This window comes from the organism of the source record quoted next, unplaced genomic scaffold (genome assembly GCF_019419815.1).
Source record: "Pyrus x bretschneideri cultivar Hongxiangsu unplaced genomic scaffold, Pyrus_bretschneideri_v1 Contig14, whole genome shotgun sequence".
Lineage (NCBI taxonomy): Eukaryota > Viridiplantae > Streptophyta > Magnoliopsida > Rosales > Rosaceae > Pyrus > Pyrus x bretschneideri.
This window is the reverse complement of record NW_025999435.1, coordinates 3,843,487-3,863,459: the sequence shown is the minus strand read 5'-3', so window position 1 is coordinate 3,863,459 and position 19,973 is coordinate 3,843,487. Positions and strand designations below refer to the sequence as shown.

Below are 19,973 nucleotides of genomic sequence, written 5' to 3'. Positions count from 1 at the left end.
CATCAAGCTTTTGTTCACTACTTCTCGTGAACTTCCTTTTTCAAGTTCTCATCGTTATCGTTTTCCGTGTAGCCATCCCATAGGTATAGAGATATCCTTTCAGATGTTGATAAGACTTAACTAACACAGGGAAAGTGGAACCAACTAGTAACGTGGTATGAGTGATATTTTTCTTTACTTGTGAGTGGGTGATTTCAAGTTCGACTCATATAGATGGTTAGAACGTTAGTGTTTGACTTGATTCAATTAACCTTCCCTTAGAGTAGGTGATCCTCCTCACTTGAGTAAAATGTCATTGTGCCAAAAAAACACGGTGAAAGTGGAGATCACGGAGTTCTTCAACCACTACTAAATACCAATCGGTTTTTAATAATTGTTTTAATTTTAATATGGTATCAGAACAAGGTATTCATGATAATTGATTTTGGCAACATATTTTAAAAATAAAATGACGTGGATATATAACTCAGATGCCCTTATTTTTGGGAACTTTAACGAAAAACTCCTGGTAAATCACATTTTTACATTAAAAAAATCAATCATGGTACTATTTACTTTACCCTTTATTTTGTCTTTTTTGTAAAAACTGAAAATTTTCAATTTTTTTTCATTAGTTTTCCTCTTATTTTTTTAATACTATTTTTATTTTTCTTTGATATTTGGTCCATTATACTTCAAAATTTGCAGGCCAGAAGTATATCTATATTATTATTAAAAAAACCCTCATTGTCAACTTTTTTTCCTAATTTGCCCTCACTTTTGATACATTATTGACAAAATGAGGGCAAAATAGTAATTTTGGACCTTTTAACAAAATGACAATCATATCCATATTTTTCTTATTTTACCCTTTTTTTATACTTATTTTTCCTATTTTACCCTCACTTTTAATACACAACATTTACATAATGAGGACAAAACAGTAATTACCTTTTTTCCTAATTTTCCCTCACTTTTGATACATAATATTGACAAAAAGGAGGGCAAAATAGTAATTTTGTACCTTTTGACAAAATGACAATCATATCCTTATTTTTCCAACTTGACCCTCACTTGTGATACATAATATTTACATAATAAAGACAAAACAGTAATTATGTAATATTAAAAAAAATATGTACTTATTAAGAAAAATTATTTGCATACACAAAGTATGTCATCTCCGCCAATAATAGTTAATAAAAGTTTAACACCGAAGATCGTGGGCCGTACATGACAACGACTCATGATTTCATCACCCAATTAAGATCTCTCTCTCTCTGTATATATGAAGTTGGGAGACACATGCAGACAAGGAAAGCTATGGAAAGCTGCAAAGGCATGGACCCCTTTAACGGAATCTCCATTAAAATCAGAAGACCATGACTAGACGAACAACTATTTTAATTATTTTTAGTTTATTTAATACTCTTGATTATGCTACTCAGTACTACGATTTGATAGTATTTCTCTTTACTTGAAAGTAAGAGGTCTTAGATTCGAATTTTGTAGATGACAAATTTGATACCAAATTAAGCTGCCTATTATGTGGCTTAGCCGAACTATCCTTCCTCTTAATGGAATTGAATAATTAGGGTTAGGGATATAGGAGATTGGGGACTACATTTCTGTAAGCATTCTATATAGTTAAACAATGCAAAAAGTTTAGGTTGGGGATAATATTGAACCACTTAGTACTACGGTTTAATAATATTTTTCTTACGAAATCACTTATAAGTAAAAAGTCGTAAATTCAAATTCTCGTTAAAAGTGTATTCGAATCAAATTATTATGATAAATCTATTGTAAGGCTTAATTCACTCTTTTTATTAGTGTAGATAGTATTGGACTGTATTAAAAAAAATAGAGCTTCTCAGTCTTGTCTTCTAGTCTAATCATTGGAGAAGAATAAGCTGCATAAGATACCTCTTAAATCTTGGTTTGTTTGGTTTCTTTACAAACTTGAAATGAAATACTGATTTTTGTGAAATTGAAAACTAGTTTGTTAACTACTTCTGTACTCTAGCTCGTAATTATTTTCAGTTTTTAGACCAAAAAGTGAAAGCTTCTTTGGTTTTAGTTTTCGAATTTTTTTTTTTAAATTGAAAATTAAAAGGGATTACTAAACGAGTTTTCTATATTTTAACAAACATACTAAAACTAAAATTTGAAAAAAAAAAAAAAAAAAAAAAGTTATCAAATGGGGTGTTTCGGAGCCTTGTCAGGGCAACTCCACCATGGGGGGAAGTGCTTTAAGAAAAAGAAGAGAAAAGCAACCAAAAATAGAAAAGTTACCTGGTGAGTATGAGTTAAGAGACTAGTAATCGTTGATTTTTAGGTTAGTATCACAGAAATTAAGAATTTGAACTTTTTTGAATGAAAATGATAATATATATTGATTGAAGAAAGGAACAAAACCTAGTGGGAGAAACTTTGACTTGTGTCATAAAGGATTATGCGAGTCGGACTACAATGACCAAAGCAACATACCATTTCCCTGCTCAGAGCAATTGAAAGGAGTCAGACCCCTAACTAAATGCCCCTCTTTCTTATGTTCACAAGCTAATAAAACTCAAATAAAGCATCCAAAAGAAAATGTAGAAGATCCTCGAACCACAGTCTCTTCACGTTAAGTGACATCCCGAACTACGGTTTGAACTTAAAACTTGTGCTGGGGACCTTTTGATCAAGTTGGGTTTGGGCCTAGGTGAAAACTCCTAGCTCCCCTTATTCGTTTCCATTGAAATAATTTGAAAGAATTAGCACGTCTTAGGAAGTATTCTAGTTGAATCAATGACTAATTAAAACGTGGTGTGGAAGCTAAATGCTTATTAGTTTAGGGTGAGAGAAAACCTGTGCATGCTTACATACTTTTGGTGCTCCCAAATAGCTCAGTGTCTTCCATAACGTAGCTTCACTTAGTCCTAATAAACTTCCATAACCATCCAAACCATGATATACTTGGCAAGCCCTAATAAGTGGCTTGTGCCCACTTTAGCATGCAACCTGGTTCGCGTGATTTATTTACAACGTTAATGTTGTAGCATGACTTGACATGGTAAATACATGCATGAACTGTGTAGGCTTGAGGTGGTTATACAAACATTCATTTTATAAATTATTATTTTATTGGCATGACATGCATCGTAAACTCACAAACCCCTCAATTTTATACTTTTGCATGAACATAAGCTTGGCTTGTGACGCTTTCATGATAGTCAGGCTACGAGATATTGTTGTGCTTGTAGGTGAAATTTTTGTGCCCTAACAACCTCTTTTTACATTTAAAGCAAGATATTAATAAATCAATAGCTAGTGATAGTCAGTATTAAAAATTTATAATATCATACTTTCCTCCAAAAATCAAACCCTAGCTGCAACCTCAGTCGTCATCAGCCTTTGCTCTGGCTTGGACTGGCAACAACCTCTTCTCTTCCTCCAAACTTTTTCCCCATCCTTTTAGCCCTTCCACATCCCCTTTCCGGCAATTCCCTTTACTCTCTCTTCCAACGTGCTACCCAGCACCTCCTTCGCCCTAAAGCCGAGATCTTCCTTCGTTCAAGGCATGTTCTTTGATTGGAGCTTGATTTAGGATTTTGGGTGGTTTTTTGTTGTTGGTAGGGTCTGATCTACCTCCATCTGCAGTGGCATTAACCTCACCTACTTGTTTTGTGGTTGTGCCACGTGATGCCCTCAAATCATATGGCTAAACCACTCACCACTTGTGTGCATTGATATGTCGGCTGACGGCCTTAGTGATCGAATTTGAAGGCTGCACTGCTCTCTGCATTGGGATCTGGCGCTTACACCGCCTTTAACAACCAGCTATGTTCGGTTTCGCCACTTTAGGTGTGGTATATGTGGCGGCTCTGTCGCGTCAAACTTCAAATTTGGTTGAGCGATGAGGTTGCAGGTAGTTGTGGCTTGATAAACTAACTGGTGGGTCCTTTCTCAGCATAGGGCTGTTTTGTTATTTTGTGGCCATGCTACAACGATGGCTAGATGTGTTCTTCGCCTGTGCGATGAGTTACGTCGTCTCATATACCAACGATGACTTTATATGGTCTTGATCTTCTGCGATGATTTTATGTGCCCTCTTTATTTGGCAATGTTTAATATGGTCTTGATCTTCTGCAATGATTTTATGTGCCCTCTTTATTTGGCAATGACATGTTGTATTTGCTAATATATATCTGGTGCGTCTATCATTTTATGGCAAATTAGTATTGGTGCCGTTTCTAGTCTTCGTACATATGGTAGTCGTTTAAAAGGTTAATGTAGTTGTTTGAGCAAGTTCACTTCAAATTATTTCTTGATCACTGAGGCATTGTAACCAATTGACATTTTTATATTTATGTTGACTGATCAATGAAATTTCAAACTATCATATTCTTGTAAAAAAATTATAATATCATACTATTATCTATACTAAGAAAACAGCCAATGTATTAAGAGAACTCCCTTTCCCACCATCTTTCATTTATATTTTTACATTTAAAATTGTGAACCACTTTTTGAAAACTTTTAATTGTTCTCTTAGTAACCTTTTTCCAAAAGAAAGAAAACTATTAAAACAATAATAATTAGCAATTATTATAAAATAAAGGAAAAATCTATCGACATTGATCACTCTGTTTTTATTCACTTTGCAATGAGTGTGTACTAATGTGTTTTTTGCTTACAGGCTCAACATGGTCTATCATCCATATCTCGATAGTATTTTCAATATTTTTAGAAGAAAGAGTTAGAGAGTGAAATATTATTGTTAAGAGAGGAGATCGTTAGGATCAAACTCGCACCATAATGCATAAACGTAATTGTTAAATGTAATAATTGTTAAGTGTAAGATTCTATCAGAATAGCAGCCTCGATAATACTATTTTTGAAGCTTTCCCCATATAACTATTATTTTACTAGGTCATAGATAGTGAAACTTTTCCAGCAACTTTTGTCTACTTTGTGTACACCAGCAAACTTTGTATCTATTTTTCGATACTTGTCAGATTTATTTAATTTTCTTGCTGGAATGTGGATGGAAGGGCTCACTTTAAAAGTTTCTCAAGCACCAAAATCCTTGGGTCCTACTACACAATTTTTCCAATGAGAATGCATATTATCTCCCTCCCAAATTCTGTCTTATATCATTGTCCATACTCACTAGAGGCTAAAATGTTAGAACTCTCTTCATTAAAAATACAAGACATATCACCAACAAGCACTTAATCAAGTAGTATTTCTCTTCCAATACAAATTGATAAAACATTTAAAATTTTAAAATTTAAATTGCAATACAAATTGATAGTGAATGGACCAACATGTCAAAAAAAAACGCAAGTAAAAACATGGAAAGAGGTCTAAGGAGGTTCTATAAATTATGTTACCGGTGTTGTTACAGTAATAAGAATAATTTGTTTGTGCTGTGCTTATTCAAATAATTTGTTTGTGTGAAACTCATGGCTTCATTTGCTTTGTTGAGCACGTACATCTCTAAAATGCAATTCAAAACATATATCACATATTCTGGAAGTATAGATTCCTCTAAAACAAAAATGAAGTAATGAGTTTCTCTTTAACAATACAGTCCTCAAACGATATATCACATATTCTGGAAGTATTTTTTTTATTCTAGAGATGTAATAAAAAACATAATACATTTTTTATTCTGAAAACTATATTACATAATCTGGAATAAAAAAAATTCACATATTCTAGAGTAATGATGTGTGATATACTGGAACTCAAACTCATTACTGTATCTTTGTTCAAATAAAAGAAAAAAACAAATTCATTACTGTATCACATATTCTGCAATTCAAACTCATTACCATAGCACCTATATCACTTATATCACATATTCTGGAATAAAAATCTAGGTTTCTACAAACTGAAAACTCATTATTACTTCATCTTTGTTTTTGTTTTAGAATAAAAAATATTATTCCATTGCATAATCATTTTCAGTTTGTAGAAACCTAGATTTTGTTTCGTTGAAGACATTTTAGAAGGGAAGTGGAGAGTTGAAATGTTTATATGGCAAACCAATGATTTCAGAAAGTTTATATGAAAAATCGCTTCAAATTTTAGTTCATATAACAAATTGATAACAGTGCATAAGTTCATATGATAATTTAAATTTTTTACTTATGTACTTATCAAATATCACATGTTGATCATGGTAAATATATAATAATGTGATAATTGAGTATACATATCGTGGAGATATAAATTAAGGGGTGTGCTATCCAGATACCCTTTTGTACTTCTCACACAGCCTTCTAATTTTCAGTCGTTAGATCATATGAATTGAAGAAGATCAAATGACAGAAATTAACAAGAGGTGTGTGAGAAGTAAAAAAGGGTGTGTAGATAACACAACCCTAAATTAATGACATTTGATATGAATACTAGCAACGATGATGATTTTATCCTTGACATCATGGGCGGATCATCTTAGGTCCAGCAGAACTGCCCATCGCCACCATGTTTTTTCGGCTTGTTGCAGATATCATGATGCTTTTCTGGCCATGAAGTCTCTTTCACACCTCTCTACTGTAATACCCTGAAATTTTAAATATATGAATTTTATATTCATAATTGTGAATATGTGAAGAATATCGAAATTTAATCGATGTACGGTTCCAAAGATAAAATTGGGAAAATCGTAAAGTTTGGTTCTGGGAATTATTATAATATACGTATTCGTGGTATTGAGAGTTTATATTATTTTTCAGGAATTTATATTAATTTATTTGAGTTCAGTTTTAAATTAAACTGCTTACGAGGTTTAAAGTTTGGAAATTAACTATTTAAAATCCGTAGACCTTTTGAGGTCACAATTTATATTTTTGAATAGAGCCCAATCTCACGAACGCGTAAGCACAAACCGTTCGTGAAACGGGGTTATGATGGATGGTTGTGATTAAAAGAAAAGAATAGAAAGGAGGGTGACCAAAGGGGGAGAGAGAACGGGGAGGAGAAATGAGAGAAAAGAGACACGGGGATCAGGACTCGGGCCTTGGTGACCTGACTCGGTCGACGCCCATGCATGTTTCCAACAGGTTTTCACCTCTTTTTCAAGTGAATTGCTTCAGGCAACCACCTGGAAACCCCTCCACGACCTTCCCTCTCCCTATTACACCCCAAAAATCATGAAATTTGGCCTTACATTTGGGAAGAACACACCCATGGGTGCCGCGACCCTCCTTGCTCGAAAGCCACCAAATTTGAAATGATTTGGTTCAATTACCACCACCATGAGACTACATTTGAGGTCTGGAACAAAGCCCAAACAATTGTATGAGTGGCGGATCACAGGAGATGACGAATCAAGGACACCTATTTATAGGGTTTCCAACGGGTTTGAGGCAAATTGGAGCCTTTCCAGGCCAAATTAGACTTGGCCGCAGGTATAAAGTTTGCTCAACTCCTTGAGATCTTCATTTTGTAATTTTTGAGAATTTTTAGAAATAATTGAGTTTTCCGGCGAGCTGAGGCAGCCGACTGTCACCCACAGCGACGGGTGCGGCGGCGCACGGCCAGGGAGCCAACATTGTGTTTTGATGTGAATTTCGTTATTATAATTATGCTTCTGAGACCTAACTGATGTGGTTTAAATATCAATACGATTGTGGTATATGTTGGACTAAATGAATATATTCGGGTTCAGTTTACATTTTTGAAAATGTGAACTACGAATGGTTTGATCCCTATTTAGGGTATGTAGGCTGTCTAACGAGACGTTAGATGCAGCCATAAAATAAGTGAGATTAAATACTTCGAGAATAAATAATTGGAATGAGATTTGATCTATAAAGGAAGGTGGTGACAAAGTGTGAAAAGAAATAGTGCATTTGATATAGAAATTGTGATTGTGGACCATGGATGGAAACAAGGCCTATAAATAAAGAAACACGTTAAGTGGTAGCTAATTAATCGAGGTAAATCTTTTATTGAACGATTGTGATAAGAGAAGGGAGTTTGCATTAATAACTTGAGTTTTATCCTTATGCTTTGATAATTAAATGTTGGTTATAAATTTATTGTGAGGGTTCATGAAATTAAAGTGTTTAATTGGGATTAATGGTATGTTAACTAAACAAGAGTTTAGTTCGGGCCTATCACCAATATACTTATTTTCTGAAATAAAACATATTTCGGGGCCAGGGGTGTTACATCTACCAATTGGACTTAGGTTGGGAACGACTCTCCAGATTCCTCTTGGGTGTTTTCCCTAGGGCAGGCCACCTGCAAAAGGACAAACCTCCCACTAGAGGTTTGCTCTATTAGTTAGACTAGCTCAATACATCCCTCCTATAAATAGCCAAGTCAACCAAAGAAATTGGTTATGGCCATTCCCTGAATTCATTTTATCTCAAGCCCTTCTAAGTTAGGCATCAAAGGCCTTTTGAAAAACACCCTCCCCCTCCGCGAGTGTTTGACAATTAGCCTAACATTGTTATTTGTTTTGCAAGTTTTATCAGTCACTTAATCCTTACAAAAAATTTGCATCCACACATGCATATACCATGGACGTTAAATTGAAACTCTAATATATTTAAACATTACTTGGCTACTCAAAGACGAGTAGAAACCAAAGCTTTGTGCTTATAATCAAAACCGTTCATATTATCAATCACACTGTAAAGACCATCTCTGCAAACGATGAATTAAAACTAAGGTCGTTTAGTTAATCTATTCTAGCAAATATATAGACGGTTTGTAATGCTTTTACCAATTATGTTCATTTGTTTTTATACAGTTACTAAACAACCTTAGTTTTAATTGATTTTTTGCATAGTGGATCTTTATAAGGTGATTTATATTATGAACGATTCTGATTATAAACATGAAGTTCTATAAATTGGTAACGAACGATTTTGAGTAGAGTTCCTACTCATCCTTTGAGTAGCCAAGTATTGTTCATATATTTTAATTGTCATAGAAACTACCAAAATCCACTTCACATAAAAAGTGATGTTTACATTTTGGGAAATTTTTATGGAGAAATGATAGTGGTTTTTGTTGAAAAATTAAGAAGAATTGCAATTTTTAAGGAGGATTATCTTGAATTAAGTCCTGAGGCTCTTCGGATCAAAAAGACTCATGATCATATAATACAAGCCAACTTGGTCAATTTATGAGCTGCTTCATTGGGATTGTTATGACAAAAAGTTAGGGTGAAATATGGTGAAACTCGGCCGCATTAATTAGTAATATTGTCGATTTCATCATGTACCATAGCATTTATCATCATCTCTTTGTTTGTTTTAGTAGGAAAAAATGTGATGTTTGTTGTCTTTCCTTTAGCTTGATCCAGTTTCTTTTGAGTAAGGATCCTAAACATATTTAATTGTGGGAATAAATGTTTTATTCCTTGCCAAAACTTAGGCGCCATTGATTGTTGTTGTATATTTATGATGACATCAACCTAATGAATATTTTAGTTTTAATTTCTACAAAAAGATGGGTATTGATAGAGAAGCATATGTCTAACCTGGCTTAATTTATAAATGATAATCCTAACAGCGCAATGATTTTCTAGCCTTATCATGAAAGCTAACAAGGACAGAAGGACTTGTATAGGATGATTAGCATTTAATTTCGATTTTTTTAATCATATCGCTAAGCACTACGATCTAATGATAATTTTCTCTGCTTGTAAGTGGCAACCTGACATGTCTTAAGTTCGAATTTTGTAGATGACGATTTCGATACTAAATTATTATAGTTGGTTTATATTTTATAGCCCAAATTCTCTGCACCTTAGTATGAATATATCATTGTATTTAAAATCTTTTGTACCAAACATTATTTATGATTAATTTCTTTTTCCTTCTATTGTTCTCTATTTGCTTGTCTGTTCTTCATCAGATGCGTATATATATATATATATATAGTTCAGGTTCTTTAAGCGAAGGGATCCTCATTTTTCAAAAAAAATATGGACACCTTCTTGACCGTTAGATTTGGCTTTAATGAAATTCTGTGGTTGAGATTAAATCACAGACCACAAAATTTCAACCACATAATTTTATTTAAGCTAAATCTAACAGTTGAGAGAATGTTCCTATTTTTTTTTTGAAAAATGGGAATCCCTTAAAGACTTCCCATATAGTTTGTCAAAATAGGAAACTAAACTAACCATGTAGTTGCCATTATTACTACGGCTTCCACAAATGCGGCCCAACATAAATTATAGGAAAATACTAGCAAGAAAGAGACTTCTCTTTTTTGTAATAGAAGCCACAATAATAATTAAATAAACTAATTAGCATGAAAAGGACTTCAAATATAATAGTATTTGCTTTCCATATCCTGGCAATTTCCGAGCTCAAATGAGATAGCGAGGGAGCTCTGCAAATAATTAGGTGGTTCATACTCTCTTAAAGAGCCAAAGTAGCTTAATTAGCAGGTAGCTGTGCGCTCCATAATTAATTAAAGTGGTCGATATGGACATATCTCTTTTCTCTCCTAATAAGGAAGCAAATTTTCTGCAGCAGTACTCCAACCAGATCAAGATCAATGGTCTGGCAGCACCTATAGACATGCAAAGCACCAATCAGCAGCCCCAGAATAGTCACACATCAACAAGCCGTTCATGGGGGTCCAGCGAGCCTTGTCCGGAGGGTGCTAAATGGGCTTCAAGGCTTCTCATGGAGTGTGCAAGGGCAGTCTCAGAAAAAGACTCCAGTAAAATTAATCACCTTCTCTGGATGTTGAACGAGTTGGCTTCTCCTTATGGGGACTGTGAGCAGAAATTGGCTTTTTATTTTTTGCAGGCTCTCTTTTGCAAGGCTACGGAATCAGGTGTCCGGTGCTACAAAACCCTAACCTCAGTAGCTGAAAAGAGTCACTCCTTTGATTCAGCCAGGAAGTTAATACTAAAGTTCCAAGAGGTAAGCCCTTGGACAACTTTTGGTCATGTGGCTTCAAACGGTGCTATATTGGAAGCCTTGGAGGGAGAAACCAAACTTCACATAATTGATATAAGCAATACCATTTGCACCCAGTGGCCTACTTTGTTAGAAGCTTTGGCCACAAGAAACGATGAGACGCCGCATTTGAAGCTCACCGTCGTGGTAACAGCCAGCATAGTCAAGTCAGTGATGAAGGAAATTGGCCAAAGAATGGAGAAATTTGCTAGGTTAATGGGTGTTCCCTTTGAGATTAATGTGATCAGCGGGTTAAACAATTTGGGAGAGCTCACAAAAGAGGATCTAGGTGTTCAGGAGGATGAGGCTGTTGCTGTGAATTGCATTGGGGCCTTGAGAAGAGTGGAAGTGGAAGAGAGAGGGGCGGTTATTCGGATGTTTCAATCGCTTCGGCCTCGTGTTGTGACTGTTGTTGAGGAAGAAGCTGATCTTTTCAGCTCATCAGTAAATCATGACTTTGTCAAGTGCTTTGAAGAGTGCCTTAGGTTTTACACTTTGTACTTTGACATGCTAGAGGAAAGCTTTGTCCCAACTAGCAATGAAAGACTGATGCTAGAGAGGGAGTGCTCGAGAAGCATAGTTAGGGTTTTGGGTTGTGATCATCACGATCACGATGATGACAAAAATGGTGGGGAGTGTGAGAGAAGGGAGAGAGGAAGCCAATGGTCTAACAGGCTCAAGGTGGCATTTTCGCCGGTTAGATTCAGCGACGATGTTGTGGATGATGTCAAGGCGTTGCTGAAGAGGTATCGAGCCGGCTGGGCACTAGTACTACCACCACCACTAGGAGGAGGAGAAGGAGGAGGGGATGATATTGATCAAACAGGAATATACTTAACATGGAAAGAGGAACCTGTAGTATGGGCTTCCATATGGAAACCCTCTGCTGGTTAATGTGTTGCTGCCCAATTACCAAAATTATTGCAAGCCTACTACGTTCAGAAAGATTCAAGGGAATTGAAGATCACTTCATATATGGAGATCCTCCTCCCTTTCTTCAAAATCTTTTTTTTTTCCCTTCTTATGTCCTACTTTTTTCCTTTTGCTTAGTGCTTGGGAGTTTGTGTATGGTTTTTGGTTTTATTTTATTGTTCTTGTCCTCATTTTTAAGTTTCCCCAAATAGATAGCAGTGTTAATTTTCATTTAGATTGCTTGCTTACAATCTTGCGTCCATCCCTGAGTGGTATTCTGTAATCTGTAATCTGTATTTTCACTAGATATTGAACAACATTATTAGTTCTCATTTCCACTGTTTTTGGTTCTTATACTAAAGGTATATACTTTGAGATTTTTAACCGTTTGATTTTTTGTTACATATATATAATGATTAAGATTTAATGATTAACTATCCTGGATTGTATAAAAATTCTCGAAGAACTATAGAGTTTTCAGTGTATACAATTAAACATTGAAACAAAGTTTTAATAAATGTGATGCGGTAGCAGATGTTGACAATATTATATTGGTTTATGATTGATCTTCCTTTGTTTATATTAAAATTAGGTATCTGCCGACCGATTTGACATATCTTATAAATTTACTTAGGGGTTGAAAACTTAAGATACATTATAATAGTAATTATATGATGGAAGGTCAATTTATATATATATATAACCGTTATTTACAAAATTTAATTTTTTTTTATTTACTAATAAAGCAAAACATTTTTAAATTATAATATTAAGTGGCCAGAATAAAGAACTAAATGTCAAGTAGAATTATACAAATTGACATAAAGAAAAAAGGGTCCCCAGAGAGAGCTTTGTGGCAAGCAAAAATGTACCAACTCAATCCCATGTTTTGCCTTTTGGTTCCAGTGATTTGAAGAGCATATTATTGCCTGACTTTTAATTACTATATAGTTTCTCCTGTACAGGCTTGCAGCCAACATTTTATAGTGGAATGCTACTTTTCTAGTCTGAGATAAGACGGTGTACCCTAGCTGATCACCTTGCTTTGTATCTTACTTGTTTATCATATCCTCTTGGTTGTAAATGGAGCTTTAATTCCCTCTCTCTCTCTCTCTCTCTCTCTCTCTCTCAAACTCACAGCATGCATGTGCGTGCATGCTTTCGCTGAATGGATATCGATCGACCAACCGGAAACCAGGGAAAAGAGTGTCTAAATGAAGGAGTGTTTATGAAGGGTTAAAACAGTACTATTTCCAAATGCGTGGGCTGGTCAAAATGTGCAACCTTTTTCTAGTTAGTGGGATATCTTTTGATGAAATGTGTAACTTTTTTCTGGTGACCATGTCGCTACTTTTATTTTGTCCTGGATTCAGAGTTTTAACATTAAGGTCTTATTTGGTATCGTATTTTTGGTAAAAAAATTCTTCATTTTAAAAATTAAGCAATAAAAAAGTGTGTGATAGAAATAAAATATCTTGCTTATTTTAAAAGTAATAGCCTATCGACAACAGCTTTTAAAAGCTATATGTACGTTGCATTTAAAATTTGCTTTAATAAAAAGCGGAGTTTAGTCTTTACCAAATATTTTCAATTCTTATAATACTCTCATTAGTTTTTAAAGACTGACATTGTTTAATCTTTTACACTCAACTTTATCCTTTGGAGAACAAAGTGAATGCCACTACTTACCATTATGAAGACTGACCCTACACCACCACTGCTATTATCACCACCATTATTGCTACCATCACCACCACAATAACCGCCACCACCACCATCACAACCACCATTGCCGCCATCGTTGCCGCCATCACCACCATAACCACTCGCCACCACTACCTCCACAACCGCCACTACCATCTCTCCTACCAAAATTGTTATTTGTACACCAACCACCACACCCCACGCCCACGTTTGTCGCTACCATCGCCACTGCTACCACCATCACGAACACCACCACCACCACCATTGCCACTGATGACCTTGCTACTCGTGTTATTGCCACCACCTCACTGTCATGTCCATTTTTGTCATTACGTAAAAGGTAATATCACTTTTACATTAAAATTTACCAAGCGTTTTTATATTTTTTTATAATCACATCACTTTGAAAACTAAGTTTATCAAACAATCAATTACTTTATTTTAAAGTTGATTATTCTTAAATCATATCAGAATCAATTTTTTTAAAAGCACAGTAATACCAAACTAGTCCTCAGTGGCTTCAATATAAACTTCAAAATGTTTTTTTTGACAAAAGTAAATTGAAAATTAAAACGATAAATATGTTTTTTCATAATTATAGTTTGAACAACATTACAAGTTACAAAGACTAAATTTCTCCACAACGAAGTTACATACTCTAAAAACGTTTCAAAATTTTCATCTAATACACATCAATCTATTTATCCAACATCATATAATATCAATTGGTAATTTGGAACTAGGATTATTGGAAATTGAGATCAGGTGGTTGTGGCCCTTGTGGGGAGAGGTGGACAAAGTGGTGGTGCGTGCGTTTTTTTATTTTTGATCAAAGTGGTGGGTGCGTTGGGGTTAGGGATAATTTTGAACAAACTTGAGATTTTATCATAAAGTTAATTGGCAATATGGGAAATAGTCAGAGAGGGCGTTAGGGAGGGGGAGGGAGCGGAATGTGTAGTCGCATAGGGTCCTAAATTTGAAGAGGCCCCCAAAATTTTGCCATCTAATATTATGTAATAATGTTCTATATTTAGAAAATGGATCTTGTTAGCATTTTAAAATCTCATTGCATTCCTTATAAGAGTAATTTTTTTTTCTTTTTTAAATATAAAAGGGTAATGCTATGAAGACTAAACTAAATGATGTTTTACCAACAAAAAATGAGCACGTATATCAACACTTAAATAATAATCCAATCATCAATTTATATGTCTAATTTACAAAATTTAGTCTCTCTAGCATTACTCAATATAAAAATTTGGAGTACAATGAGATATTCTATGTTACATCCCGGCCCGGGGCGAATCATTTCGCAGGCCCACTCCACCACCGTAGCACGATATTGTCCGTTTTGGGATTACCATTCCCTCACGGTTTTGTTTTTGGGAACTCATGAGCAACTTCTTAGTGGGTCACCCATCATGAGATTGTTCTATCCCCTTCTCGCTTAACTTCGAAGTTCCTACGGAACCCGAAGCCAGTGAGCTCCCAAAAGGCCTCATGCTAGGTAGGGATGAAAATATACATTTAAGGATCACTCCCCTAAGCGATGTGGGATGTCACATTCTAATTGTCAATAATAACATCCCAAAAAACAATGGTTTTTCAATTTTATTATGGAATAATGTCATATATTCAAGTGAAATTATAAAGTTAGAGTTTTGAAGTTTTTATCCATGTTTGGTTGTTTAAGATTGAACTGCTTTTGATTATTTAGCGAATGTTATGTTTGCAGCTTTTTATTTATGATTAATGACATTTGTAAACTTGCAATCAGTGAGTGCTAAAGTTTGTTTTGATTTAAGTGATTGTTTTCAAACATCAATACATTGTTCTACTTTTTTTAAAACTATCTTAAAGAGGGGCTTTTTTATAAATTTTGTACAGGGCCTCCAAAATCTCAGAGACGACCCTAGAAATAGTCCAACTTACTTATAAATCCTTGCAATGTTTCTCATTTCACCGATATGGGGCTCTTTAAACTTCACATCCTCACACATTCCTTATGTGTGATGAATTTTCAAGTCAAACACATGGACGTAGAGCTCGAAAGACCATTGTGCTTCACATGCAGGCAACCTACTTTAATACCATAAAAAAATTTTGAGATTCCTTCATAAAATTAATTGGCAATATAAAAAAGAACCTAAGTTATAAACTTTTGCGAGATTTCTCCTCACATTGATATGAGATTCTTTAAATTCCACATCCTTACAAAATCCCGTTATATTTAACTTTCGAACGAAGGTTCTCATCACTCATATCGATCATTTCTTAATAAATCAAACATTAAATTACTCTTTACTTTGAAACAAACCCAACAAAAAGAACCTCATCACGAAACAAACAATCAGCAAACTACTAATATGAAAGCTCTGAGCTCGTAAAAGGTGGAGTATGATTCTTTTCTCTCTCTTTTTTCCCCTCCCATTCATTCCCCTCCTATTTGAACGGTCACAAACTCACAGTTAAGCCACATCAACATCTTATATTAATTTTTTATAGAGAAAGACAAAATAGAGAATGTGAGAAAAGGGGATGGAAAGCGAAGGAGAAAGAATCCTAGTCCGTAAAAAGTAATTGTAATAATACAAAATCCAATATAATAATAAATTATCTCTCTCATTCCACACTGAATCTCCATTCAACTTTTTTCTTAAAACTCCGTAAAAAAAAAATTTCAAAACCACGTTGTTTTGGCCACATCTAGAAAAAAAAATTAAAACATTTCTTCTTCGCTAAAACCTCTAATCCACTGAATAGCCATGGAGGTTTCCTCTCCTCCACCACCTACTCAAACCGTTGGTTGGTCCTTAGAGACAGAGGGAACGTTGGGGTGTGCAAAAGGTGCAGTGGCACAGGACCCCGAATTTCTTAGAGGCCCCAAAATTTTGATCCTCCTATATGTCACATATGTATAAATTTTATAATAAAAAATTTTTGATTAAAAATCAAAACCATCGTCATCAATATTTATATTACAATTGATTAAGTGGAACTTCTTCTTAAATATTTCTAGCAATAAAAAAAACTTGTGTATTACTTTCTTTCACTTTCTTTAGCAATAAAAAACAAACTTGTGCATTACTTTCTTCCACAAATATAAGCGTATTTCCATATTTTTGTTTCAGTCATGCTCCATTTTTTCATAAATGAACCATAAATCATAATTTCATGGCAATTGGAAATCATTTAATTAGTAAGAATGAGATGTCAATTTCAATTAAGTGAATATTTATTATTGAATTCTGCATGAATATATTGTCCAAATTTTTTTTTTTTTTCTCAAATGAGGAGGGCCTCTTTATTAAGTTTGCACAGAACTCCCAAAATGTCAAAGACGGCTCTACTAAGAGGTCCTCCGATGTACTTTTCCAAACTTTTGGATGGTCCCGAGACCATCACGGCCCATCAATAGGTCCGACCTTGATTTTCTCTATTTTGATTTGTCATTTTAGCTAGAACAGTCTACAAAGACGTAATTTGGAATAAAAACAGTCAACAAAGAGGGTGAGAGAGAAATGGTCGACACATATGAAATTATGATATGGACCTCCTCCATATGCTTTAGTAAGAGGGCTTTTAACTTTAGGGTACTTTTATCAAAGAGGACTCGTAGAGCTTTTAATTTGGTATCATCGATATTTTATTTCGGTGGTTTTGTAAATGGGCTACTAAAATCAATTTCCAAAGAAAAATTCTGTTTACACCCAAATTTGATCTTTGAACACCCATTATTTCTAAATTATTTTGATGACAATTGTATTCCATTGAGAATGACATTAGAACCCAATTGAAAAAAAAACAACAATTAACGTTAAAAAATTAAAACCTGCTGATTTTTTTATATTAAAAAAAAACAGAAAACCCAAGAAAAAAAAATATGAAAGATTAAATGGTTGTTGTACTTGTAACTCAAGGTTCCAAAAGACGCTACGCGCTAGTCGAGCGACGGGCAGGACATAATGCCTAGGCGTTTAGGCCCTTTTTTTAATTTTCAAACTCAAGGATTAATCAGAGTTGTGACCTCTAGAAGAATTTGGCAGATGAAGATTAGATAGAGAAGAGAGATGGAGACAAACAATTATCATGCGGGTAGACAAGGGATGAGAATTGCGCAGTAGGCTATTCGGCAACTGGAAGGGGAATCGGGGAAGGGTAATGGCCGCGTAGTACTGTACGTTTTTCTTTAATTTTTAAAGGGTGTAATTCATAGATTATTGGGTGTCGAAATAAAAGTGTTTCGGCGGCCCAAAATAACTCCAGTCCAGTGATCAATAATTTAAGTTGGGCCTAGATGCCCATTAAAAGCCCATTATAATATTACAAAACTTTATCGTAATAACACCTGTTATTCAGGGCTATAACGGGTAAATTGCCTCGTACTCTCTTTTTGTAGGGTTCAAGCAGCGTCTTACGCCGTCAGATATATATACAGAAGCTCAAAACACCGAGCTCGCGGCTGGGACTGGGAGCTTGTCCATCTACTTTACCAGGAAGGAAAGGAATCAAAGCCGTGCTCTCCGCCATCAAAATGGTATCTTCAATTTCTCCTTCTCCCTCTTTCGCTTTTGTTCGACATGTTTATGTATATATAGGCGTATCAACGCGTATACATATTATATATATATATATGTAATACATGTAAATTTATATATGAACGGATCATGTAGTCAAATGGGTTCTCTTCAATTTTTCTCTTTTGGCTGTTTTTGAACTTTTGAGTTGTATTTTGTTCAGGTTCTGAAAATATTGTGGGTTATTTGAAAATTCTGAAAATATTAAGTGAGTGCATAGTTGAGGTTTGAGAATATAGATACACGGATTTTTGGAAGGCTGAAGGCTGATGAGGTGCGTTTTAGTTATGAGTTAATTGGCATATAGTGAAAAATTCAGGGATTATGTAGAGAAAATGTAGAAATTATACAGAAAATGGTGGAAGAGGTTAAGAGGGAGGAATTTCCTCGAAATAATGTTGTATTTATATTTAGGTAGCTGAACTGGTTTGAAATAATGTTGCATAGCGTTTCGGAGTTGTTTGGTTTTCTGATCTTAGATTCCGGTGCTGTTTTTGTGGTGTCAATGTAACTGCGTCTTACTGTTTGACATAATTCTTTGCATTGTAGATGACTAGTTACAACAGTCTTTTAATAAGCAACTGCCGATCTTCGCCCGTGTCAAGAATGTTTTGAAGCCCCAAAACAATTTAATATAAAGTTTTCGTTTTGTTTTCGATCACATCTTGAAGAAACTGTATCGACGATAATACATCTGTTTTAGTTTATTCGTATTCTGGTCTGGGTCTAGTGTTTAGAGTTAGTGTTTTCTATCACATATATATGTTGAAGTTGGTGCTTAGAGTTTTTGTTTGCTGTTTCTTTGACAGCCTAAGCAAATCCATGAAATTAAGGATTTCCTTCTCACTGCAAGAAGGAAAGACGCACGCTCTGTGAAAATCAAGAAGACCAAAGATGCGGTGAAGTTTAAGGTTCGATGCTCCAAGTACCTTTACACACTTTGTGTTTTTGACACAGAGAAGGCTGACAAGCTTAAGCAGTCTCTCCCTCCAGGTAATATGTTGTCAAAACACTATCATCTGTTTCTGTAACGCGTACAAAACAAAAAACTGTTATTTAACAACATACTATGAAGCTAGAGTAACACTTGTATCAGATAAGCATGAAGAGGCTACACATTTTAGCGGATGCCAGTTATGTTCCCCTGGCTCTTACAACAACAACAATGCCTTATCCCACTAAGTAGGGTTGGGTGTATGAATCATAGAATGCTCTCTCATATTAGTCATAGACAATAGATAAATAAGTTGTACACACTGCGCTCACTTGTACGCGAAGTCTTCTGTTGGCTCTAAGTACTCCATGTCTTTTCTTAAAGACTCATTCCAAGTTTCTAAGGTCTTGTTTTGCCCTTTTTGCCCTGAGCCTCTGTCTCGTAATTGCATCTTCTTACTATATTATCTCTAGGATGCACTTCCTGAAGCTATGAAGTTTATTTTCTTGCAGATTCAATGATGTTTTATTTTTTTACGTGCAGGTTTGAATGTGCAAGACCCTTGAATTAGAATCAGCTGAGGCTGTGAGATGGTTACCAGGACTTGAGAGTTGGAAACTTATCTTTTGTTGTTTTTTTTACCGTAATCGAAGTACATTGCGTGGAATTTTTGCTTCCATTCTGCACTAGTATGGTGATAATGTTTAAATTCTAAAATTATGTCGATTTAGACCTGTTTCTTTGTAGGAATGCAGGCATCGGTTTCAAGACTTTTTTTTTATATTTCCTTTTTTTTTATTCAATCGACTTTTTATTTCTTTTCTTAATATGAGAATTTTTTTAATGTTATATTGTTCCGAAAATAAATAATTAAAACGGGCCGAAAAGTGTTTGTAATCTGGACAACATTTGAGCCGAATACTAGTGAAAGATGTT

At 34.8% G+C, this 19,973-nt stretch overlaps 2 protein-coding genes across 4 annotated transcripts; both read left to right on the top strand.

Annotated features, from left to right (window-relative positions):
- Positions 1–10,133: 10,133 nt before the first annotated feature.
- On the top strand, positions 10,134–12,154 carry LOC103933220 (protein SHORT-ROOT-like). 3 transcript variants are annotated; one of them, XM_048579845.1, is made up of 2 exons: positions 10,134–10,390; positions 10,476–12,154. In XM_048579845.1, exon 2 carries the CDS (start codon positions 10,524–10,526, stop codon positions 11,802–11,804), a length of 1,281 nt encoding a protein of 426 aa, XP_048435802.1. In that variant the 5' UTR covers positions 10,134–10,390; positions 10,476–10,523; the 3' UTR covers positions 11,805–12,154. The 3 variants fall into 3 exon arrangements, with proteins under 3 accessions (XP_048435802.1, XP_048435801.1, XP_009341163.2); XM_048579844.1 differs by having other exon boundaries at positions 10,135–10,390; positions 10,479–12,154; XM_009342888.3 differs by having other exon boundaries at positions 10,135–12,154.
- A 5,752-nt stretch (positions 12,155–17,906) lies between these two features.
- LOC103933221 (60S ribosomal protein L38) lies at positions 17,907–19,767 on the top strand. The gene is made up of 3 exons (XM_009342889.3): positions 17,907–18,063; positions 18,913–19,096; positions 19,581–19,767. The coding sequence occupies exons 1-3, from the start codon at positions 18,061–18,063 to the stop codon at positions 19,601–19,603; spliced, it is 210 nt and encodes a 69-aa protein (XP_009341164.1). The 5' UTR covers positions 17,907–18,060; the 3' UTR covers positions 19,604–19,767.
- Positions 19,768–19,973: the final 206 nt, after the last annotated feature.

Bases quoted from the DNA above. Each gene is read 5' to 3' on its own strand.
- LOC103933220 (XM_009342888.3), top strand. From the start codon at position 10,428: ATGGACATATCTCTTTTCTCTCCTAATAAGGAAGCAAATTTTCTGCAG.
- LOC103933221 (XM_009342889.3), top strand. The intron at 19,097-19,580 runs GTAATATGTTGT...TTTTACGTGCAG, and splicing joins TAAGCAGTCTCTCCCTCCAG to GTTTGAATGTGCAAGACCCT.